This window comes from Excalfactoria chinensis, chromosome 14 (assembly GCF_039878825.1).
Source record: "Excalfactoria chinensis isolate bCotChi1 chromosome 14, bCotChi1.hap2, whole genome shotgun sequence".
In the NCBI taxonomy this organism is placed as follows: domain Eukaryota; kingdom Metazoa; phylum Chordata; class Aves; order Galliformes; family Phasianidae; genus Excalfactoria; species Excalfactoria chinensis.
In genome coordinates this window covers 5,651,886-5,677,010 of record NC_092838.1, presented here as the reverse complement: position 1 = coordinate 5,677,010, position 25,125 = coordinate 5,651,886, and the positions used below count along the sequence as shown (strand labels likewise).

Below are 25,125 nucleotides of genomic sequence, written 5' to 3'. Positions count from 1 at the left end.
TCAGTCATGTGAATCAGTACCGCCTTCTGCAGGACACCCATCGGTTACGCAGCATCCACTGCTGGCTGTGTCTGCTCATGGCTGAAAGTCGATGTCGTTTAAATCTTCCCATTGAGCTGCTTGTCTGGCACGCAGAGCGAGGGCCACTGCTTCAGACATCCCTGAGCTGCTGCTTGGCTGGGATGTTTCCCAATCTGTTTTTCGCAAGGGAAGTAAATTAAAGTGTGCTGATGCAGGTACAATAACCGCCCTCTACTAGAAGGCCTGCACTATTTAAAGGTCTCATCTGTTTGAAGGAATGCGTTTGTATAAACCAGGAAGCTACCATGAAAGTTTCCATAGCTGTTTCACCACACCATGTGCTAAGGACTCCACACTGCTAACAACCACTTCTCAAACAATGCAGTACTCCCTTAGTGATGTAATATATTGTTGCCTGTGTTCCCATAAGACAAAATGTCTCATTGACCCACAGAAATTCAGCTGCTGCGTACAGAAGTTAGTGATCACTTCAGGAGTCACAACTACCATCACAATAAGCCACCAACAAGCATGTTCTGTGGAGAGTTTTGACCCCAATAACTCAGTCTTTTTGCTTTCTCTATATAGAAGATGCTGAAGTGTCTAACCTCAGCCTGTTGTATCTTGTCTATACTAAATCAAACACTTGTAATCTGAGCTTATGAGCATTGCTTTCTCTGTGCTTACCAGATGGGAAGCCAGTTGCCCTCGAGATCCCAGCAGAATAAGGATACTGGAAACAAAATCAGAGGTAGATGCAAGTCAGTGTTGTTCTCATGTGGCTGTTATCTTGTATTTAAAGTTATACTTTACCCATAACAAAGCTATACTCCCTCTACATCTCAAGCAGGACTAGGAGCACAAATATTCCAACAGCTACTCCAAGTATATTTTCTATCTGCTCAAATCAATCCTTTAGAATTATTTCTACATATAAGGGATGTCCTCTTTGTCCAACACGTGTCCCTATACTGAGCAGAGGGCATGATACAGACAATGGACATCAAGCAGAGAGTTCCTTCTCTGACTCTCACCTCATTGTAGGATGCAGTTTGATTTCTGTCAGATGTCCTTCCTGAGTAGTTTGGTTCTTGCTGGGCAGGTGGCATGGATGAGCGGTCTGGAGAAAAGCTTCTCTGAAAGACAGGATAATTGACATTAGCAGAAATACACGACAGCTTCCAATTGTGGCTTTATGGTCAGCATCCACATCTGCGACACCTGCTTTAGGGAGAGTTCTAGAAACCAAAAGGCAATCTGATACGCTGCCAACAGAGACTGCCTGAGTGACAAGGCTTTTTCCTTTGTGTAGTCCAGGATTCCATCTCACAGGGATATGGAGATGCAACCTCAGTGCTCTGCAAACAGCACCGTACTAATATGTGAAAATATTCACATATATTCACAAATATATTCACAAATATATTCACAAATATGTGAAGAAAATAAAAGTGGTCCTGCCTTAATTTGAAGCTCTAAAAATGCACTGAGCAACTGCAGAGCAGAGCAGCGACTGCAGATGAATAGCACTGGCAAGCTGTTCTCCATGGGACAGATGCTTACCTGGGTTTAGCAAACCCTTCTGCTTCTCAGCTATGTAGGTGAAAGAGTTTTCACTTGGCCTTAATTCAAACACTACAGAGCACCCATGTGTGCACATTTTAACACTCATTTGATGGCTCAGCTAGCAACACCAACTTAACAAAAAGATTTTAAATTAGAAATCACAGAATCGTAGGGGTTGGAAGGAACCTCCAGAGACCATCATCCAACCGCCCTGCCAAAGCAGGCTCCCTACACCAGGTCACACAGGTAGATGTCCAGGCAGGTCTTGAATATCTCCAGAGAAGGAGATTCCACAACCCCCCTGGGCAGCCTGGTGTCAAAAATCTTCAGTGTCAAATGATGCTGTGTGGAGAGAACCCTGTTTAATTCAGCTGAAAAAATGGGTGGGGAGGGCACAAAACATAAAGCCCGGAGGAAAGCTGGAGTCGGAGGAGGAAAGCAGCATCCTTCTTACTCTAGGCAATGTCCAAGTGTGACCAAGCTCTTTACTGACCATCATTATGTGACCAGGCTACAAGTATTTTCCTGCAGCTTCGTAATCATAAATAGCGAGGGCAAAGATCTTTCTATACATCTTCCCAGGTTAAATTCTACTCTTGAGCAAATAGGAAATTTCCAAGTATCCTTCTGTCTTCTGGGGTGAGCTAGGAAGCAAGCACTGTAAGTATTGCATACGGACACAGCTGAAAGGGCAGCATCTTCACAAGTCTAGAGGAATCCCACACAACTGTAATGAGCACTGAAACAGTGGTATTTGAGCTACTGGACTGACCTGCTGGTCTTGTCTTCTTGGTGCAAATGGGTTTTGTGTTCTCTGTAGTATACGTAGTTTTTCAAGTAAAAACATTTTATCTTTTCCTTCCTGCACACAAAACACACTGGATCGTTAGCTGGAATGGACCAAGAATTAAGGGAGGCTCAAGGTCTACAAGTAACTGATCTACAAAGGAAGTTGAACATAACATTCCTTTGCAACAACACTCTGTGAGTAGTTTCCCAACAGCTGACAGGAGAGCTTCCACCTTCCTGCACTGCCACAGGAAAAGCAGATTACAGTTGCACAACAGCAGATTGAGACAAGAAAGCCAAATTTTAAACAAAATGAAGCCGAAAGTCAAACTTACATTAACGATTTGCTCACGTAAAAGCTTGGCCATGGTTCTTCTTCCTTTTATTATTTGCCAGTAGAGGTAAGTAATAACTCTAAATAAAAAAGTCCAACAGATGAACACTCATACCACCATGTTCCTCCCAGTCACTGCTTAAACAGACACTTAGCTTGATTCATTTCATAAAACAGTGGGTTTTATGACTTCTTCACATACTTCAAATACATGAGTTTCCCTTACGTTAATCATTTCAGATATTAGAAATGCACTCTGCCATTGTTACAGAGAATGGATATAGCCTAGCCAGGTTTTTCCACTTCATGTCCTTTCCACCAGCAGATACTTACAGGACAATGACGGAGAGGATGAAGAAGAAAAGTTCACTTGTAATTAAGTTGTAGTAGATCCATGCTACCCATTTGGAATCGACGTAATTTTCCAGTATTTTTACCCACTCAGAGATTGCTGCATATATAGAAGGCAGACCTCGGAAAGGTCCACATCCTTTTGAAGGTTTCAACCTGAAAGCATAAGAAAGCCACTATTTAATGCTTTACATACTAACACAGGGTTTAATTCATTAATGCACTGTCGTTCTCTGCCTTGCTACTGCCCTTCGCTTCCTTGGGACCCTCAGGGAACTGACAATATCTATAATTGCTGACCTTTTTGGGGTCAGCTCCTGGACATGGCTGTGGTGAAACGAGGTAGATCTTGGGGGAAAAAAATAACATTTTGGGATAGATGGAAATAGAGAAACATTGTTTGCTTTGAAATTGGACCAATTCAGACAGGTACAAAATAAACAAAGCAGCTTTAAAACACTGCCAGTAACCCAGATGCCTCATTGCGGAGCTCTGAACAGTCTTTGAAACAAACAAACAAATCCATCTGATATCTGCAAATAATCCAGAAGCTCAGAAGTTGACCTGCACTGTTTCCGTGCAGGTGTTTCTGCATTGCAGACCCAGTGCATTTAAGCCCAGGAGCAGGCAAGTTCACAGAAAGGTTTGAGGAGCAGGAAAGGCCAAATCAAAGGATCTCCTGTGACACTTAAGTACTATACCAAAACTTGAAAGCAACCTTGTCTCACCTCCCACTTTATTATGGGACAAGTTCCTGCTTTAACCACATTTTTGCAAACTCACTGAGCCTGTTTGCAGAACACAGAACACCATGAACATCTGAAACCTGCCACTAGCAGTTAGCACAGATTTCCTCTGCCTGGTGTCAGGTCACGCATCACAACGTAATGGAACTGAATGTCAGCACTCCTCCATACCTCCAGACAGTGACTGCAATGACAGACAGGACTCCACTGAGGGAAGGGAAAAACAGAAGGAACATGAAGAATGTTGTCATCTGAGCAGCTCTCCATGCTTTGCGAGGAGGTTGGCAATTCCTCATCAGACTGACCTTTTAAGAGATGAAGGTACATTCACTCTCAGAATAGCATCACTTGCCACTTCAAATGCATTGGAGTCAACCCTACTGAAACTGCTGGAAAAGCACCAATTAAAAGTTTCCATCAATTTATTTTCTAAGAACTTGACAGATATACTCTAGTTTTAGAGAACTTCAAGAATCCAGTCTTCCAATTGCTAAGAGATGATACAAGGTTCTGATGGGCTTTACACAACTCTGATAAGCAGAGTTTGCTTTTGGAGCACACATGAAACTTCCCGCAGCTCACTGAAGTTTGAATCTGTGCTTCTGGTTATAGCTTTGTTCTTCTATATTTAACACTACAAACTGTTCAGACACCTCATAAGCAATCCATTGTCTGGTCACACGACTGAGGCAAAGAACTCTGAAAGCTTCTCCCTTGATATTTAGCAGAATCTCCCCACTTAAACCCAGGTGCTTTGGGGGGAGGAGGCAGGTTGCTGGGGATAGTGGGAATGCAGAACCATAGCAACAGGCTGAGTGTCTGTACTGACAGATGCACTGTTTGCTGTTAGTTTCCTAGGCTTTAATTGTGCTCCTTTCTTTAAGCAAACGAACAACAAACAAACTAAAACCCACTAAAACATAACAGCAAAAAACAACAGCCAACCAAACAGCTCCCCAAGCACAAAGCCCCAGAGCCTCCAGGCAATCCCAGCACTCAACCTAATAAATCCTGCGCAGATTTCAAACAGAGTAATTTCCATGGCATTTTATGAAGCAGATATGTAAATCTTGTTACCTTTTTCACATAAAATACTATAGAAAATGACATCATCTGGATACCAGGCAGCAGGGGTGAGAAGAGAATACCGATCCTAAGAGAAAGGATTTGTAAGAGAAATAAAGTTGTATTTCCACAATCCCCTACAGAGCTCAGTGTACTCAAGCCAGAAAATATCACGCCAACTTCATATACAGTTAATATTTGTAATTACATTCACACTGTTCCTGTAGCAGTAAGTTAGCCTTTAAAAACATACAGCTTCAAACAAACACACCTACACAGACATTTGCAAAACTCCTATTAATTAGAGGAGTGCCCTCATTCTTAGAAATAAGGGGTAAATAAGGCAGCTGTTCCAGAACTGAGTACAGAGTCTCTTTCAACAAGAACTCTATTCCAGTGGGGAAGCAACTAAAGCTTTAGGATGTCCTTTGACTGCACAAGGTCTGGGGCCTCCAACACATGAAAGATGTGGAGCTGTTGGAAAGGGTCTAGAGGAGGGTCAGGGGGCTGGAGCACCTCTCCTGTGAAGTCAAACTGAAGGAGGTGAGCTTGTTCAGCCTGGAGAAGAAAAGACTATGGGGAATCTTCATTGCAGCCTTCTGGTATTTAAAGGGAGTTCATAAACAGGAGGGAAATCAACCTTCTGTACAGGTAGAAATAGGACACAGGGGAATGATTTTAAACTAAAGGAGAGGAGATTTAGATGAGATTTTACTGAGAGTGGTGAGGTGCTGGAACAGACCGCCCAGGGAGGCTGTGGATGCCCCATGCCTGGAGGTGTTCAAGGTCAGGTTGGATGGGGCCCTGAGCAACCTGATCTAGTATTTCATCTGGCAGTTGGCAACCCTGCCTGCGGCCTGGGGGTTGGAACTGGATGATCCTTGAGGTTCCTTCCAACCAAAGCCATTCTACGATTTCTTATCAAGTTTTCTCTCAGACCAGGAGGCCACAAGGTACTGCAGGTCATAACTTCAGTCAAAGAGAACTGGCAAGTCACCATCCTTACAAAGGTACTTGATATATCATCTCCCCTGGGCATTTATCTTGGCTTTCATGATGTGAAGTACCCATAAATATCTGAATCGGGATGTTCCACAACATTCCCAAATACCAATAAGGTTTTGACCACTTACCAGGTCAAAGTCTGAGCATAGATCAAATCTAAAACACTTCGTCCAATATCAAATTCTGGCACCCCCAGGCTTACACAGACCGTAGTTCCAATAATTCTGGGTGAAAAATAAAAATAATAATAATAAAAAAAAATTGCTAAATAATTAAACTCATTTTAGAAGTCTCAACAAATTACCTCCTGAATGCAATCATCAGTGACAGATCATTCAGGGTTCCTTTAACCACACATCAGTCAAAGCAGCTGCTTTGACGAGGGAGAGGATTTGTAATCATATCAGAGAAGTATGCTTATGCTCACGATTAAACAGACGAAGTGATGATTTACCTCAGTAAAAACCCTTAACTTCTCTGTTCATGAATCCTGAAAGCTCTCAGCCTCAACCAAAAAAAACCTGATACTCTTAATATACTCTACAGTATATTCTACTTTAATGTAAGCAATGTTGCAGGCAGCTGAGATGCACACAGGTAAGCAAGTACGTGGAAGACCGTCAATCTCATTTTATCATTTCATTTTTTCCTGGGTTAGAAAGATTCAGTTTCAGGTTCTGTTGTTGTTTGTTTTTGTAGCAAAAAAGGGAAAGATTCTGGTAACTATCCTGTTCTGCCCTGAATGTAGGTATCGGTGCCATCTGATAGCCACATTACAACTATGAATGCTTGAGGGCTGTGCTGGCTGGGGGTTAAGTAATCACAAGCAATTGCACTTCTAATCTTTTATGGCTGTAACCCTGATGCTTCTGCAGAGCTTAGTAGATGACATCCATAATGGCTGACACTGCGTATTAGCTGTGACCTTTTGCTGAAGGTAATTTCCTATCCGAAGAGAGCAAGAACACGAGAGGATTAAAGTACACTGACAAGAGCTGCGGAGGGAAAATTTACAAGGGCTTCTCAACACTGCTTTGTGTCAGATTAACGTAAAGGTCTAAGTCCTCATTTGTAAACCAATCTTGTTCTCATCTCATGTGAAGGGCAAACAACTGTAAAGATCTCCTACAGATGTGTGGCTAAGATCCCAAAAAGCTTTGTAGGGCAGGTAAAAATTTAGCACCATTATCACAGTGGAAAATCACATTTAACACCAGGAGGGACACACAACAGACTCCAGAAAGAAATGATTTTTGGCTCACACACTTAAAAGAATTCACTTTCCATGCCACATAACTCTACATTTGAGAGCTTAATCACACAGACTATGCCTGGTAGAGCTGGCGGTTGTACCACATAATATCCTTCTGTTGGACTTCTCCTTTTCTCAAAAGCAAAAAACAAACAAAACAGTGAAACGAAAACAACAAGAAAACATACTTGGCTAATGAAGAAAAACAAGATTAGAAATGCACTCACCTTCGCAAAAATTCTCCAAAGAACGAGCCAAGCAAACAAAATATGAAGTCGACCAACACAAGACGATAGATATCCTGACCAATCAGCGTTTCCCAGCACTTTAAGGGGTGGAAAGAAAAAACAAACACATGTACATCTGGAAGTGAAAAATGATGCAAATCTAACATTCCTGAATGCTTGGGCACCATGTGCCATGAACCAAAGCCTTGCTAGCATCCTAACTAATGGCTGATCTCTCACTGAAGAATGCTGCAAACCAGATGAGGTCTAAATTGAATGTAGGAAAACGAGTTACCCATTCCTCTAGAAATTCAAGTGAAGAAATTAGGCTAGCAAATCCAGCTGTCCAAGAGACTACAGCTACTTCTCTTTGCTTGAACAGGCCTGTCATCAAAGTGGTTCTTAATGAGGTATTGTAAGTCAAAGATATATATCTTTGAAACTTTACCTGTGACTCCGATGCAGCTACAACATTAAGCCAGTAGTAGCACAGTATTCCAATGATGGATATTTTCAGGATTATAGTTCTACAAAGAAAAAGCAGCAGTCACTGCACTGGCAATTGGTATCACAGTAACACAGTATCGTGCGAGTTGGAAGGGACCTTAGAGATCATCGAGTCCAACTCCCGGGTTTCGAGCCTTCTGTGTAGCAGAGCGGCTATTCTATGCAGAGGTATGCAACCTCACTGGAGAGAATAATGGCAGGATGACTGCTGGTCAGAGGTTACTGCCTTATTTTACAACAACAGCATGCTATAGTGCCAGAACAGAAGCAACCTTTGGAGCTCAGGTGCTGCATTACTCTAATGTCCTGGCAGAATCAAGGACAGGTGGGGCAACCTTAGCACAGGCCTCTGCTAAACAGGCCACTGGCTGTGGGCACAGACTCCACAGAGAAGGAAGGTCTGAGAAGCACAGGTTACACTGTTAATTCCAGGTACCTGCAATGACGTCAAACCTCTTCACTCTTCTTAGCACTTCTTTTCCCTCCCCCAGGAGGCCCACAGCCCAGTCACCATCAATGGGAGCTACAAAGCTGAGCCCAGGGTCACCATGTTGCTAACTGGGAAGGAAATGAGGGCCAGTCTTCATGCAGCGATGCATCATTCCAGACAGAAGGCTTACAGGAGGCCAACAGAACTTTGAGCTAAGATTACACAGAAGCTTTTGGGAAGATGAATTCACCTGCTCCATGGCTCACTACTGCCCACCACACCACCTAGGTACAGCGTTGTGAAAGAGTCAGACAACTTCAGGCCAAAAGCACTAAGTGGAGGTAGCAACAAATACCTGGCAATAGCGACGTATATCTTGCTTTTGGGATTCTGAAATTTCTCCAGGTTTCCAAGCCATGAGTAGAAGAATGGGATGAACACATTGAGGAGGGATGTAACAATGGGTAGCACCAACATGGCAGCTTGGCCCTCCAGGTCATTTCCATATCCCTTCATAAAGAGCTTTGAGAGAAAGAAAGAAAAAGAATAAAAATTAACCCCAAACTTGGAACGTTAGCTGAAATGCTACCTCAGGGTGTTTCCACAGGGAAGACACCTGACACATCCTTACATATTCTCAGATTAGAGGTTATCCTGTTTTACAGTTCCATGTCTGTCCAGCAGCACAGTGACCATCACCTTCCTATGAATTACACAGGACCATTGTGGGAGCCCCATTTCAAAAACCATCTGCAGGACAAAGGAGAGGCAGGCCTTCCTCTTGCTCTTTAATGGCAGCAGCTGCACACTAAGCCAGCCACAAGTTGAGGCAAACAACTGCTGGGATGAGGGGCTGCAAAATCAGTACTTACCCGTAGATTATTAATGGAGAGGAAGTAAACACCAGCACATGCAGCTACTGCTGTTCCCAGGGAAGCAGCCCATGACCCAAGATGGATAAGAATACGAAAAATTCTCTCTGTTACAGAAAAATTTAGAGCTTCTTTGTTTTCTTCAGCGAGGTCTTCCTGCAAAGAAATAAATCCCAATGAAGAATTCCTTGGGCAACAGCGTAAACCTGTTTCAGGTAACTGCCTAAGAGACTGATGGATTTTTTCCCCCTCTAGAATATTGGTACAGTGGGAAAGTTCACTAGTCAGCTTTGTGCTCCTATCCTGAAAGTTGTTTATCTCGACAGCTACACTGTATTTAACATTTCATGCAAATCTGCTCTTCTTTGACAAAACAGTTAATATGAAAAAAGGAAAAACAGGAGCAATATTCTGTTTAGCATATATTTAATAGTCTCAGAGATTCATTTAATAGGAAAATATATAAGTATAAATATTTAAATGTAGCTTAAAGAGAAATGAAAAATGAGTAGCTAAGACAAATCCAAGAGTTAAAACCAAAATAAACATAACAGCCAGGAAGACTGAAGTTTATTAGAAACAGGACTATCATGTTCAAGTCACTGTGCCAGAAACTTATTTGTGCACATGCTTTGGCAGAGTGACTCCAGCATGCTGATTCGGTACCTTTGCACCTTCTTGAACCTCCTGTATTTTCTACCTTTATCTGTGTGCTGAGATTCTTTTGTTTCAACTTCACAGCTTTTTCATTAGTTATATTGAAGTCCCAAGTGCAGAGAAGTTTGCTTGCATTGCCAGAGTACGTCTGAGGGTTAATAAAGTTTCTGCAGAATGATTTTGCCATGCTGCAATGAGAATTAAATTTGTGAGACGTGTAACAGGAAAATCCATCAAGTTTACACAGCAGAGCATGAGTGGGGATTTGTTAGTTTTTCTTTCCCTTCTCTGGGTTAGCAGGTCTACATCAGAGCATCTCACATAAAAATACACAGAAAACAGACTTTAATTTATGAGACAACTCTCACAGTTCTTTCACCAAGCTGCTTCTGACAATCTTTACTTCATCAGTTTCAGGAGGACACGTCAGTACCATGAGCAACATGTTACAAAAGGGGGATCATGAGATTAGTTGTTTTGAACTGGGATTCACTGCATGACCCTTAGTATTCTGCACTGATTCTTCATTCTTCAAATAAGGATTTTATGCATGAGACTGTCCTCTGAGCAGAATTTCTTTTAGAAGCAAGAACTTACAGAAATATGCCCACACAACTATGACTGCCAACCACACAGGGTTTTTTTGATAATATAGGTGAAATAAGAACATACAGCTAGTTTACCTGAACAACAAGACAAGCAAACAGACGACAAAATATATTCCAACAGTGAAAATATATGCCAGCTGCATGTTGTACGATGCACCATTCTTCATACGACTGATTGTAGCATTGGTGTAAAAGCCATAGTAGAGTACTGTTTGTTGAAAATAACCCTGAAAATATATGGACATCATTCAGAACTTCTGCTAGAAGTACCACCATCTAAGGATTAATTCACATGTGGGAGCTTTCTGTACAGTGAAATCAGAGGAGTAATTAAATCTGTGAATACCAGGTCCTTTATTTTCCTTGTATCCCCTAAAAGCTGTAAGAGCTTTTAGGGGTACATAAAAGATTTGTTCTATATGGATGATTGCGAGCAATCAACGTTTGCATGATTTGGTATCTTCTGAAAATTTCTTAAGAGGGAAAGGCATCATCACTGCTTTCTTAGGAGCAAAAGTTCTGTACTAAAAAACTGAGACTATGAAGGAACCAGGAATGAAACAAGTGACATTCTAAGCTGAGTTACAACATCACAGCGGAACTCCTGCAACAGTGACCGTACGCTGCAAAACTACACAACGTTACTAATACAAAATACACAACTTTAAAACCAACCCTAGAAAGAAACGGCAGGCACCTTTCTTAAAAGAACATTTCTTCTCAACTAAGTGTTGGGGGGAAGCAGAAACTTGTTTTTTAACCAGAGCAATCATTTAACAACAACTAAATGGACACAATTCTTAAAATGGTCAAAGATAGAAAGAAAAGGAGCAAGTCTACACTTAGAACAAAGCCTTTCTTTCCAAATAGCCTGAGATTTTATGCCCCAAATAGAACAATCTCCATAAACTGAGAAGTTTCTTCTATTACAAGCCACACTGAGCTCAACAGGCTGCCAAACAAAGATCTGCATGCTTCCTGGAAGAGCAAAGCAATAGAAATAAGCAACATTCTCAGGATCACACATTGAAATCAGCACTGTATTTTTAGAGGAAAACTAGCATGGGAAATACATTCCCCTAAAGACTATTATAGTTGTCTCCAGAACGCCTGACTTCCGCTCTTCCACTGCTTTCTACAAGAATGAAGAAGATTTGCTACATTGCTGAACACAGCAACCGTCTGCATTAAGACAAATTCATCAGAACACCTACACTGCACTTCGAGTCAACACTTGATGCAGCTTCTTTTCCTCAAGTATGTATGAAATATTTGTTCTAACCATGTAAAAATTAACCTCCATCTCTTAAGAAGAAATAATTAGTTTCTACACTGCCCTGAGTTTTTAAAATAGAAAAACAACACACATCCATTGTTACATACTTACAGCTCCAGTGAGCAGCTCCAGACCCGTGAACGAAAGGTTATTTGGTTCTGCTGTAACAAACTGAGGGATTGTGATGAAACCGAAGTTTATGAGGAATGAGAAGATGTTGAAATTCAGCAGCCATTTCAAGAAAATAAAGTAAGAAAGAACACTGGTTCCAAACTCTCCACCGATGATCTTCAGAGTCTTGTGCCAGAAATTCAGTCGGTGAAAATATTCTGACAAGCTATTTCTAAATCGCCGAAGTGACTACAGGACAAGAGATGAGAGGTGAGCCTCAGTGAGCAGCCTTACACGGGACTCAAATCCACATAACACACCCGCACATCTTTACAGCTCCATTTTGATGATAAGAACAGATTTCCACCCTTAAATGCACCGTAAAATGCTTAAACACTGTTCCTACATAATGCATGTCATTATCAACGAACAGTGAAGAAATAAAATGTTGAGGTTTTTTTTGTAAGTAAGGTGACAAGATGTCCAGTCTCTCTGGAATTGGTAACAACACTGCAGCTACAGTGCTCGCCCCAGCTGTTCCCTACTGACATGCCTGACACTCACCACTCTTGCTCTGTGCAGACAATGCGTACAGCAGCCACACTGAGCACCGCGGCCCCCTGATTTCTTTGTCATTTCTTTGAGAACTTTATTCCTGTGGGAAAACATGAGAAAGGAGTGACGATCATTACAGCATGAGTTATAATTGGAACGAGAAGCCAAAGAAGCTGCTGCAAACATGTGCTCATGACCAAGCCAATACAACTCGAGGTGGTTCGGCTGGTTCTTCTTGTGATAGATGCTAAAATGAACCTTGTCCATTTCAAGCTGAGCTACAACATCACATTCCAACTGCTCTAAAATGTCACTGCCAGGAACAATATCTAAATATATTCACGTGTATTAAATAAATGTACGCAATGATCAAAATGATGTCTGAAATCATGTGCTCTCTTCTCCGTTTTTAACGGCCAGCATTCAAATTTCCTTTGAATAACAGCCACAAGACATCCTTGCATGCAGAAGGGCATGGCCTCGCTATTGTGTTTTATATTACATGAGAGAGTCTTCTCACCCAGAGACGGGACACTGAACCATCTTTATTTTCCCTTACAAGATGTTAACTTTTTAAAAGCTAATAAAAAAGTACTATCAGGTTTTTTTTGTACTCAAAGGGACAAAGCAAAGTTGAGCAGCTGGCAAACACACATCCTTGATAGCTACATGTCAAAAATTACACTGCTTGCAATGCTAAACAGATAAGGTTTTATTTTTACCTGATCTCTCTCTTTCTTTTCATGGTTTCTGGCATTTTCTGGATCGCTTTAATCCTTTCACGTTTGGACATGCTTGCAAGACTTCCAACTAATTTTTCCTCTGCATAAAAATAATGAGAAATCCAAATTTGGAGATAAGATAGTAATTTTTATTTTTAAAAATCCAGAATTTATATAATATCATCTCCCATTTTCACAGCTGCTAATGTGTGTAAGGTTCTAAGACTTAATGATTCTGTCTAGAATATCCTTATTTCTACCAGTACTCTAATACAGACACATGGAAGTAGTACAACACTGCACACTAAAATACAAGTATCACTTGTCTCCTGTTTGTTGAATGCTAATACAAAGAGCTGTACTGTAAAGGAAGACAAAACATTGACAAACTCTGAAGTGCTGGTCAATATAGAGTCACATTTCTAAAACACTACATATCAGCTTGAAATCTAAGCTTTTGGGTTATGCTGTGATTTTAGTTCATGTTGGTAAAATGGACAGAGATATTACTTGACATTCACCTTGTTTTCACATAATTGGAGTTTGATGCTAACTCAAGACAAACAGTGGCTGAAATAAATCATCAACTGGTCAAGCACATCCTAATAAGAGAAGCTGAACTTCTTAACAAGAAATCACTCTGTATTGTACTTCATTTATGTTCTCATGTGCTAGGGAGCACAAAAGATGCAATACTAGCCTTAACAAAAAAAACAAGCTGCTCTTGTAACCACAGAAAAACTACACGCAATCCTGATGATAAATCAAGAACGGCATCAACCACAGTATAACGTGCAAGACGTTACTTCATATAAGAACACTTCTCTAAACTCCTACCTTCTCTGTACACTGGAGTTGCCTGAGACATGGTTGAAAACGCCATGATATCAGATGGTCTTCTGCTGCGTCTCCGAACGAAGTTATCTAAACAAGCACCATTTAGTAAGCCTGGATACTCCCAGGCTAAACTGATTTCAGACATTCAAATTTCAATTTTATTAAAAAACAAAACAAACAAACAAACTTAAAAATATACCCTTCCATCTCTCTAACTACATGCAAACATGCATTCTTCCTCTACCTTCTTCCAAGGTAATGTTTGATGACAGCATGCAATCTCTCTCAGACACACGCTGGGGAAGTGGTATCGAGTCTTCTCCTACTATGAAAAACTGTCACATTTAACCCATTCATACATGTATACATTCATTATTCAAGTTCAATCACATTCATTCAATCACATTCCAGAAGCATTAGGCAGGAAACAAACTGTAACAGAGAGATTACAGGATATAGGAAGAGCAGATTCTTCCCAGAAAATGGATGATAGGTGGCTATGCTGGCCTAAAAGAGAACTCAGACTGTATTATTTCAGTCCACTCTATATCATTAACATAAATCTCTACTTACCACTATAACAATTTACACTTAGACAACATAGTAACAAATTCAGTAACTAAAGACAGTCTTGAAAAATGCATCCTATCCTCTTATTTTCTCCAACAGTATGCTTCTTCAAATAACTGCATAAGTTTATTTTATGACGACCAGCTTATTGGGAGTTTCAGTTAAAAGGGATAGGTATTGCAGCTTTCATTGCTCAAGGAACAAAGATCATCACTTTCAGAAACACTGTAAAATTCAGCTACAATTATATAGTAAAATATAATTCATGTATTCTGAGTCCTTTCATTATGTGAAAATCTTCATACTTGAAGCAGGCTTTTGGGTGAGACTGACATCAGTATTCTGATTCAGCGCAGTCTGTGTGTCTTACCTTCTGATGCACTGGAAAATCTGTGAGTATAAGGGTCATCCAGACGACTGAAGGCAGAATTTGTGCTGTATGCCAATTCTGGCTCAGGCTCGAAGGAAAGATTATCTGTTGAAGGCAATCAGAATTACACAGAAAGTTGCACGCTGCTATGGATTATTAACACATCCAGAATATCAGCCCTTGTGATTAAACACAGCTCTACTATAGGCATGGCAATATATCCTACTCAGGATCTACAAAATATTAACAAAATTTCTTTCTCTCTTTCCAATGTACATCCTACTATTCAATTAATTATGACGTGCATAAAAGCAAGCATTTACCGATGTGTTAATAAAATAGTCAGTGCTCTTACTTGTTAATTTAATACCTGGACTCCTTCTAGGAAAAAGGCAAAAAAATCCACTGCCAACAAACACAGATCTGTGCAGAGACTCGAGCCTTCCAGAATGGCAGTACTGCCCGCAGGACAGTGTGAGCTGTGACTTGTTTCTAAGCACCTTCATATGAGAAATTACATACCCTGGGATCTTCCATATGGACTTCTGCTCAGGACTTCAACTCTTGGTAAACTTGCACTGTATTCAGAGTTGTGTCTCAGGGAAGTCATTGGTATGGCTGGAGGATAATTTTGTCTTCTCTCTCTGTGCTCTCCTTGGTAACTGTATGACGAATCGTAGGGGTTTTGGTGAGAGAAGAGATTCTTTTGAGAATTCCTGCTGTGCGAATGAGAAAATGGAAAACCTTGAGTGCCATAAAACCTTTCAATAGATGTGCTTACTAAATTGTTACCTATTATCATCAAATTTGGTTATATTAAAAAATAAAGTCAGATACTAATATTTGGAACTTCAACATAAAAATTCTGACTTGACCATGAAATGAACTAGAAAGATTAATGCCTTTCTCCACTTGAAGTTGGCCTGGAGCCTACCTAACAGGACAAAGTGCTTGAAAAGTTAAGACAAGTAAACATTACTGGAAATCAATAACATCCACAACATCTATGCTATAAAATTTAAATTTAACTGATAAAATTTGTAACACGTGAAAAACAAGCATGCAGTTTCTCTTGACTGACACCTTCCTCCTGACAGCTTCAAAAACTTGTGTCTGAGAAAGCAAACGTAAAGGAGGTATTAAAAGCATGTTACAAATTAAAACTCTGGAGAAAAAGTTTGCCCTGCACATAAATAACTTGATTTCTCACGGCACAGTCACAACAGCAAGATGAAATCAACTCACCTCCTGTCAACTTCCAGCGTCTCTGAGAAGTGGTAGTCTGGATTTTCAAAGGCTTCATTGTGATGGTAAGACATGGCAAATCTTTGCTTTGAGAAAAGAAATCTTCCTTATTTTTGTCTCTGCTGCTCCAGTAACACAATCCTAGGTAGACTGATTTCAGACCTAATTACAAAACATACACATATACACACACACACAATGGAAAGAAAGGAACCTCATCAAATACAAAATAATAAAAATAAATAAATAACATGATAGACCTGGCAAAACCTATCAGACACCTTGCTTTAATCTCAGCTCCACTCCCATAAAAGTGAAGTTCATTTAACATTACACTCTCAATCAACTTTTCTGTCTTGAGTGATTTTCACTTAATTTCTGCTGCTGTAAAGAAAGTATCAGACAGAGAAAAGAGATCTTCCAAACAGATTATTGTACAGCGCCTTTTTAATGCATCTGTCTGGCTTTACAGGCCTGCCAAAATCTTCTCCTTTGCTCAAAACAAGCTCATGATTGACACCATTTTCACCTCTAAGGATCCTGGACACTCTAAAGACATACAGGTGTAAAACATTGTCCAAGTTTTGCATGATGACTTGCGAAGAGATCTGCATGTAAACACTGATGATTGACTGAATTAAGTCTTACTCTATAATTAGGAAATTGTCTACACTTTCATTATATCATGATGATGTACATGTTCTTTCTCTTACTTATTTTGAAGACCTCGAGACCTTAGGCTCACTAAGACACTCCAATATGCCCAAGAATTATCCATTTTATTTCCTCTGAGTCGTAAAATGCACAGCAGAGCCCAAGTGTCAGGATTTCCTTGGACTTCTGTGTACACAATATGCTCTGGAGTGGGATGGGGTGCACATGCGTGCTATAGGTGTACAAGTAGCAAGCCAGGGCTATGCAGGTAGCACACAAGGGTGCACAGACAACACACCAATCCACCTACTTCCTCCATTCCAAACCCAAAAATCATAAGAAACTTTTTCTGTCAAATCAGATGTGTACATCATTGGTTTGGTTTGTGGTTTGAGGTTCTGTCTGTTTATAGATTTCTTATCAGTCACACTTCATTGGAAAAGCCAGAAGCATGAAATACACAAGCTAAAACACTTTCTTCTCTTCTTTGACCTATGATGGGATCCAGCAAATCACAGCTCCAGGAGCAGACATGAAGTTTAGACTTACCTTCTCCTTCAAAAAGTTATTTTCCAAAAGAAAAAAGAAAAAAAATAAATAGTTGAAGAACAAAGATCATTGATGAAGATAAAAAGCAAAACCTTGGCAAACCTTCCCTTCTCAGGGTGGTGTCTCTTTGTCGTGTGACAGTTTGGATTCTGGAAAGCAAACAGACAAATCTTGTTCACTTCTCACACTGGAGAACAGAAGGTGTTTAAGGTCAGTTGGCTTAAAAATCATAGATAAGTAAGTAAGTTACAGGATAGGTGGAGAGAGGGTACTTTCTGCTGAATTCCTTCAACACACTGTGAAGATATAAAGCAGGAAGATCCAAGCAGTGCAAGCTCATGCTTCTGGATCAATTCCCAGAAGAAATAACAGCTTTCACGTCACAAACCAACAGCTACGAGAAAATATTCCGATTTAGTTTCATCCACTCCTGTTTGGGTAATTTACTGCCATAGACACTAATCCTCCTTTAGAATATTAATCAAACATGGATGGCTTGCTAAACTACATTTTGACGCGGTATTGTGTTACAGGAAAGCCCTCACACCGTCATTTACCTGCTTTCCTCAAAAGGAATAAATGAAACGAATTCTACTTACACAAATCCTGTAAGTCAGTGCAAACAGTAAGTTGCAGAACTACATCATCGTTTACTTAGTGTCGAACAAAGGGAACAAATTACGGAAGAACTGATTCATCTGGTTGAATGTTTTCCTTTAGCATAAAGACCATTTAATTTCTAGGGTATGACTGAACAGCCCTCCATCATTATGGAAGTTATTTTTGTTCACGAGTCCCCCTCCTGTTTAACAAGAGAATAGAAAGCTCCAGGCAGACCTCACTGCGGCCTTCCAGCACTTGAGGGGAGCTTATAAACAGAAGGGACACTGCCATTAACATGAGCAGATAGCAACAGGACAAGGCAGAATGATTTTAAACTAGAAGAAGGGAGATTCAGGTTAGCTGTTAGATGGAAAATCTTTACTGAGGATGGTAAGACCCTGGCACAGGCTGCCCAGAGCTGCAGATGCCCCATCAATGGAGGCATTCGAGGCCAAGCTGGACAGGGCACTGGGCAGCCTGACCTGGCAGGTGGCAACCAGACCATGGCAGGGAGTTGAAACTGGATGATCTTTAAGGACCCTTTGCTTTGCACTTACACCATCCCATGACTATGTTCCACACAGCTTCACACTGAAAAATCAAATTGGTTTCTGGAAGCCAAAAATGAGTTTGAGAGACAGACATGTTCCATCAGCAATTAGGTTCCAATACTCATCCCTGCTTTTCCACTAACTCAACTCCAACCGTTTCAACACTGCTGCAACAAACTGGGAAGTCTCTCAGAAAATGGGGAGGGCCTGCCAGCTGTGGCAAGGCACATACTACAATTAAGAGCCTGACCTTAAGTTGTTATATTAGCAATGAAACAAATGTGAATCATACAAGGAAGTGAAAGCCAATTATTTCTATGCATACTGCCAAAGTACCTGGTCCATACTGACAAACACCACCTCTTACTGGATTGCCATTGGCTTTTATTGACGTTACCACAGTCAACAACAGGAGCTGATGTCAGTTTTATAATCTTAGACTTTCAATAAATTTTAGCAATGCAAACAGCCCCTGCTTCAAAGATCTTCACAGTGAAAGACGTGATGGTAGCAAAGACTCATCTGCTTACTACAGCATTCAAATGACAGACAAGAACATTAGGAAGAAAACGGGGGAGAGCGACAGCATTGTCATTACAGTCACAGCACTGCTGCCTCTGCCAGCACCTTGTATGGATCTCAGCTCACAAAGAAAGGCATTTCCTAGCCCAATAATACAACGGTCCCTACCAGAATACACATACCATTCTCTCCATCCCCCCACCTTTTCTTGACGAGAGGGAGTAGGGTGTGGGGTAGCCATGCAGGCTGACATCAGCTTGTAAAACAGCACCCAACTGACACTGAGGAACATCCTACTGAAGGACTCTGCTCACTACAGGCTGCTCCCAAAGTCTACAGCTACAGTTTAAGCCTTAAGAGCTCAGCTCCATATTTGTTCTATACCCATTTTTTCCCCTCATTTGTTTGCCTTGTCCTTTCCATTTAATAGTCCTCTTGTAATTTCTCTATGCTGCAGAATAGTAAAACTACAACATTTTCATCCTGTCTGCTTTGTTCACAAGTTAACTCCACCTGCTTTCAGAGGACTGCCAGCTACTTTATGTTTGCAGCATCTCAAGTGGGATTTGACTCCTTCAGCTTAGTTTAGACACCTTTATAATGAATGTGACACTGAAACATCTAAAAAAGTAATTACAATATACAGTTTAATTACCCTGTCCAGAGTCTTCAGAACTTCGCACACACTTCAAAATTTTGCCTGGTAGCAATGAATTAAAGCTCAGATTCATTAATTTGTCATGGAAACCAGTCCAAACCATGAGTGAAGTTCATAGCATTCTACCTAATCTGCCACACAATTACCCATTCCTCTACCTAGAAGATCCCACGCAATCACAACCCTTATGGACTAACAAACATACCACAGTGATTTTGTATTACCTAATTGCCTTAACCAGTCCTCTTCCCAGAGATCTCCTTGAGCACAAATCTCTTCATTGCTTCTATTTTATTACCACCGACCTCAAGTTGCCAACTTAAGTCACTGGGAAAATTCTAAGAGCTGGCTGAAAACAATCAGGGATATATAATAACTACCAGAACTAGAGCAGGGAACTTAAGGGTATAATAAATACAGTAAATAAATATATATAAATAAATACAGTACGCCTGCTTGCCCTACAGGAAAGATTAGCAAGAATAATAAACTATGAACATTTCTCTTGAAAACACTTGAAAAACTTAACCTTGCTTATAGACTGAGGCTAAGACAAACATCACTTTATCAATGCAAGTCAATCTTGCGACTACATTTCCAAACTACGAAGTCTTGCTTCACAAAATGAATGTTTTTAAGTCTATCTGTTAAGCAACGTTACCAGTTACTCGCACTAGAAGGAAATGTCTGATCAACAATAAAAAGAATTCAAGAACACTTGCTTGGAATTAAGTTTTCTGCTTTCACTGTAAAGACAGCCTATCACAGAACATCCATGAGAGGCACAAGATACTGATTACAACAACAGCTCTAATGTTTTGCCTTAAAAAAAGCTTTGTTTATGCTGTGTGTGCAATAGACACCTATCCAGACTAAATGCAACCTTCAAATTATACTTTGATGAGCAGTATCAGTTACAGGAGTCTCATTCATAAGTTCAATTGGAAAACCTCATTAAAACTACAGATACGATCATTTTGGGTAACAAACAGGGCTTTGAAGATGTCCAGTGTTGTTGAACATAAAAAAAAGGTATTGTTCTGTTTGTCATTTCTAGTTTAACTTCCTGTTCTGTTATTGTCACTGATAACTATTTGTGCAGCCAGCATTCACAATGACCCTGAGAAAAGACACAAAAGCTATTCACTGCACGCTAGTAAATCAACTAACAAGCCAGAAAACGGCTGGAGAGAACCAGTCAGCAGAGCAGAGTCACAGGTTTCTCCTCGCACTTCAAGATCCTTGTATGTGGTTTTCAAATTACTGGATAATTACTTTCACATACGCTAAATGCTTTCTTCTCAGACAAAATACAGCTAAGTTAAAATACAGCCTAGTGTGTGAGTACATCACAATTCCACTTTGCAATAAGCATGCAGAAGCTAAAGGCTACATTAGTCACAACTAGAGGCTTTTTTTAAGAAACTGTGAGCAGGGACATCTACACGGCACCAGTTCCTGTTATGTCTGCCCACAGAGCAGTACCACAACACCTCACTACTTCCATGGCCAGAATATAAAAACCTTCCCCATCTACTTCTGCCTTCCCATGACTTGGTGCAATTCAGGAAAATCACAACCCACTCTTCAGAAAACGCAGCACCACATCCATGCACTAACTAGCAGAGTCTGAAAACCAAGTGGCCCCAAAGCAAGAGCAGATGCCACGCGGCCAGCTGGTGATCCCAGCAAGGCTGGCACACCTCACCACGCCAGGGAACGACGAAAGCTGCTGCGGCAGTTGATCCATGTGTGATCAACCCTTCCAGCTGAACGCAGCAGAACTCTGAAGTGATGAACAGGGAGATGAAACAACGAGGGCACAGCAGCGGGTGGCTGCTCGCCTCCCAGCCCGCAGAAGCCGTGCACATCCCTGAGCAAACCTGCAGCCCAGCTTTCAAAGTTACATTCCTCTACACCAACACCGAGCCCTAGGATACCCGGCCGGCCGCTCGAGTGACAACTCCGACACAGATGCATAGCGGAACCACCTGCCAGCCCCAGCACCGGAGAACCTACGCAGCCCAGACCCGGTGCCCTGAGCCGCCCCCCACCGCCCCTACCTGTAGCCGGGAACGGCCGCCGGCTCGCACCGTGCACGGCATTGAGGCCCGGCCCGGCACCCCGCCTCGCAGGCTCCTCCCGGAGCCCCGGACCCGCCCCCGGCCCGCTGCCCTCCCGGCCGGTATCCTGCGCTTACGGCTCCGTGCCTGCCTGATCGGATCGCAGTCTCACTTTCTTTCCCGCTGTGAATAAACGCCTGCTTTGCTGTTTGCCTGGATCGCAATAACAACACAATAAAATGGTACAAAGAAACCACATTTAGGCACACGATGCATTTACCCTTTTCCCTGGATTAATCATTTATAGAACAGAGATAAAGAAAAACCTTGACCTCACCATTTTATTTCTTACAGGAAAGCTCACTCAGGGATAATTAAGTACTTATATATATACACAGACATGCTAAGCCAGGCAGTACTTCACATTCACCACCTCCCCTCCACATCTTCCTTTCAAGCTGACTTGAACAGAACTATGGACTGGTTGAAGCTACAGCTGAGCACCAGCACGGTGACACAGAGCGCCCAGGCAAGCACGGGGCATGAGGGAGCTTCTCCAGAACACCCAGCAGGGCAGGACACTGAAGGCTGTTCCTTCCCTACTTGCGCTGAGCTGGACCCAGTGTTCCTCCAGCACAACCAGCCCTTCCCAAAGGCTTCTGCTGTCTGCTCAACAAAGAGGCATCGTCGAACTCAGTGTGGGGCCCAACAGCCACCACTGGGACAGGCAGCAGTGAAAAGACAAACAGGAGGAGGACTAGACCAGCTCTGCTGTACCACACCCATAGGGCTGCTCTTCACCGATTCTGTACAGAATCCATTCCTTCCTATGTTAACACAGTTTGTTACACCATGTTGGCACATTCCACCTTCACAGCAAGCACGTATCTTGCAGCTTCCAGAAATTATTCCTAACTAGCTTCTCTGATAAGCAAGATGGTGATGATGACGATCCTATAAAAACAAAATGTCAGTCAACCTTTGGACTAAAGGCTAAAGCCTTACCAGCCAGTGGGAAACAGTCACAAACCAACCTGCTGTGTTCGGAAGCTGCACTGTTGTAATGCACGAGGATCAGTTTAGCAAGTGGACAGTGCTTTTTCAGTTCTGAATTCAGGTGAACCGTGCCCATCCTCTGCCAGATGTGTTCCTTACAGTTAGGTGAAATTTTCTAGTTCTGCTTTAAGACCATGTTTTGCCCAAAGCAACATTCCTGGCGTGACTGCAGAGGACTTGTCTGGAGATCTCTCGTACTGATCCAGCCACCGCTTGTACGTGGCACAGCCCACCCAGCAGAACGGGAGGTGGCTGAATACAAGAAGTCCCTAGAATGGAACACTCAGAACTTCCCTGAATCTAAGCTCAGGTTGTTTTGAGCATTAAGAACCACACACATACGCACAAAGTGTCCTGGAAGCATGTGCTGTTACTAAATGAGAGCACCAGACCCCCACGATCACGGCAGAACACGGCACAAGCTTCTGTGCTCAGCACAGGCTGAAAACTGCTGCTCTTGTGAATTGGGCACATAGGAGAAACAACGTGAGAGGAAGTGGCTGCGGCCCCACGTGTGACTGACACCGGCTGTATCACCTGTTCCCATCTCCTCAGCACACTTTCTCTTCCTGCTTTCCCACCCAAGATTGCTGTAAATCATAAAAATGAACGGAGACATTGCCAAGTTTCTGAACAGCTCTCACTACGTCAACAGAGAGAAGAGGGAATGATTTCATGGGATTCCTGGGGAAGTCAACCTCGTTGCAGTCCCTGCAATCTTTATCTATGTCTGTTCTTTAAGAGTTCTTTCCATCACACAGCATTTCAGAACAGCAATCTTATTAGCAAGTTATTATGATTACCTTTCTTCTTTTTATTCTTACCGGTAAGAAAAGGAACAAAAATAAACAGCAATATTGACAGCCCAGATAGCACTGTGTGAAAGCCTCGGACCGTAACAATTCCTATTCAAGGCAGAGCTGGCCCTGCTGTGCAGCCACAGCCAAGTATCCATGCTTGGTTGGCTTCCATGCACCAGTAAAAGTGTGCACTTAGGCTCTGGTGGTACAATACATGCACACAGCTGGTGCAGATGTTGTATGAATGCTGAGCAACACAACGTGACTTCCAGGGGTTTCAATTTCTAATGCCCAGTTTTTCAGGAATGATCAACTGGAAGTTATTCAGTGGGCATTAAACGCAATGCTCAACCAAGGAACCACAATAACCCCCGTAAACACATTTCCCTGCAGTACCTGGCTCTGTTACAGACAGCAGATCCTGTACATCCTAGAGCCAAAGTGCAGCCCAGCTTCCTGCAGCCACACAGCATCAGGATTTGCAATGCAAAATGTGCCACCTGGGAGAACACCACGCAAAGAAACAGCAGACACGACCTCCTGCCCTATGAGCAGGCCTTCACAGTGACCTACGGAAACATCAGCACGTGCTATAGCTTTTTCTCATAGGAAAAATACATAAAAAGCACACTATTTTATATTTTCTAGACCAATATACCAGCACGAAATCAAGAATATCAACCAAATGGTTTTGTGGAAGGTAATTCCGTGCAATAAGGAAGTTACCTCCATGTCTCAGTATTCACCTTCTTTCCTTCCTGCAGCTCATACACAAACACACCGATAACCTTGCACACCTACGCTACTTGCAGTACATGCAAATGCCAGCTTGCATTTTTATGGCTAACGCTTTATGGTTTTATTATGCAAACTGATGTGACCACATGGATTCTTCTTGCTAATAAAGCCATCTGAAAATCATGTACCTGAGCTGATAACACACAGGTGCGAGAAGCGTCCTTACCAATGCCTGGCTCAGCAGCCTGAAACCCAGAGGTTCATTTTTACTGCTGCTGCAGAAATATTACTTTTATTTTTCCACAGAGTGCTTTCGTTTTTCCTCTCTTTGTGTCTTTTCACACTAAAGGTAAGAACTGCTCACAACAAGTTGAGTTCAGGCTGAGGACCTGACAGAACCACACATCACACGTCTGTGAGATTTCGTTGCTCCTCACACCAGACATAAGCAGAGGGTGACAAAACAGGACGTTATTTCTAAGCCAACGTACCGCAGCCTCATGCCCTCGCTGCCGGGGTGTGTGGGCATCACTTCACTCCAACGAAAAGGTTTTTATTCGTGTCTCTGTGCTGCCCTAGGGAAGAGGAGTAAGAAGATAAACGCCCCAGAGCCTGAATCCCTGATTTTCAACCCACTCGGCCGTACCAGGGAGGGAGCTCCGTACCGAACACAGCACCGAGTCAACACGGCGCGCAGTCCTCAGACGCTCCCCCCGAATCCGCCGGGCCGCGCCGCCGCACCGACCCGGGAACGGCCGCTCTGGGGGACGCGAACCAACCCCACCTCCGCCGCCTGAGGGAAGGGCCGCGGCCGC

The 25,125-nt window shown here is 42.1% G+C and overlaps 1 protein-coding gene across 4 annotated transcripts; it reads right to left on the bottom strand.

Moving 5' to 3' along the window:
* Nucleotides 1–65: 65 nt before the first annotated feature.
* TMC5 (transmembrane channel like 5) lies at nucleotides 66–25,099 on the bottom strand. Of its 4 annotated transcripts, none has more exons than XM_072349670.1 (24): nucleotides 24,976–25,099; nucleotides 24,802–24,885; nucleotides 16,117–16,278; nucleotides 15,394–15,590; nucleotides 14,872–14,976; nucleotides 13,932–14,018; nucleotides 13,095–13,194; nucleotides 12,382–12,472; nucleotides 11,818–12,066; nucleotides 10,506–10,657; nucleotides 9,866–10,010; nucleotides 9,166–9,321; nucleotides 8,649–8,815; nucleotides 7,805–7,883; nucleotides 7,357–7,454; nucleotides 6,006–6,101; nucleotides 4,885–4,960; nucleotides 3,979–4,112; nucleotides 3,044–3,217; nucleotides 2,712–2,790; nucleotides 2,360–2,449; nucleotides 1,056–1,157; nucleotides 709–754; nucleotides 66–194 (listed from the first exon to the last, which is right to left on the bottom strand). In XM_072349670.1, the coding sequence occupies exons 3-24, from the start codon at nucleotides 16,188–16,190 to the stop codon at nucleotides 76–78; spliced, it is 2,616 nt and encodes an 871-aa protein (XP_072205771.1). In that variant the 5' UTR covers nucleotides 16,191–16,278; nucleotides 24,802–24,885; nucleotides 24,976–25,099; the 3' UTR covers nucleotides 66–75. The 4 variants fall into 4 exon arrangements, with proteins under 4 accessions (XP_072205771.1, XP_072205774.1, XP_072205772.1 ...); XM_072349673.1 differs by having other exon boundaries at nucleotides 15,394–15,587; XM_072349671.1 differs by lacking the exons at nucleotides 24,802–24,885; nucleotides 24,976–25,099 and adding an exon at nucleotides 21,717–21,817.
* Between the last annotated feature and the right edge of the window lie 26 nt (nucleotides 25,100–25,125).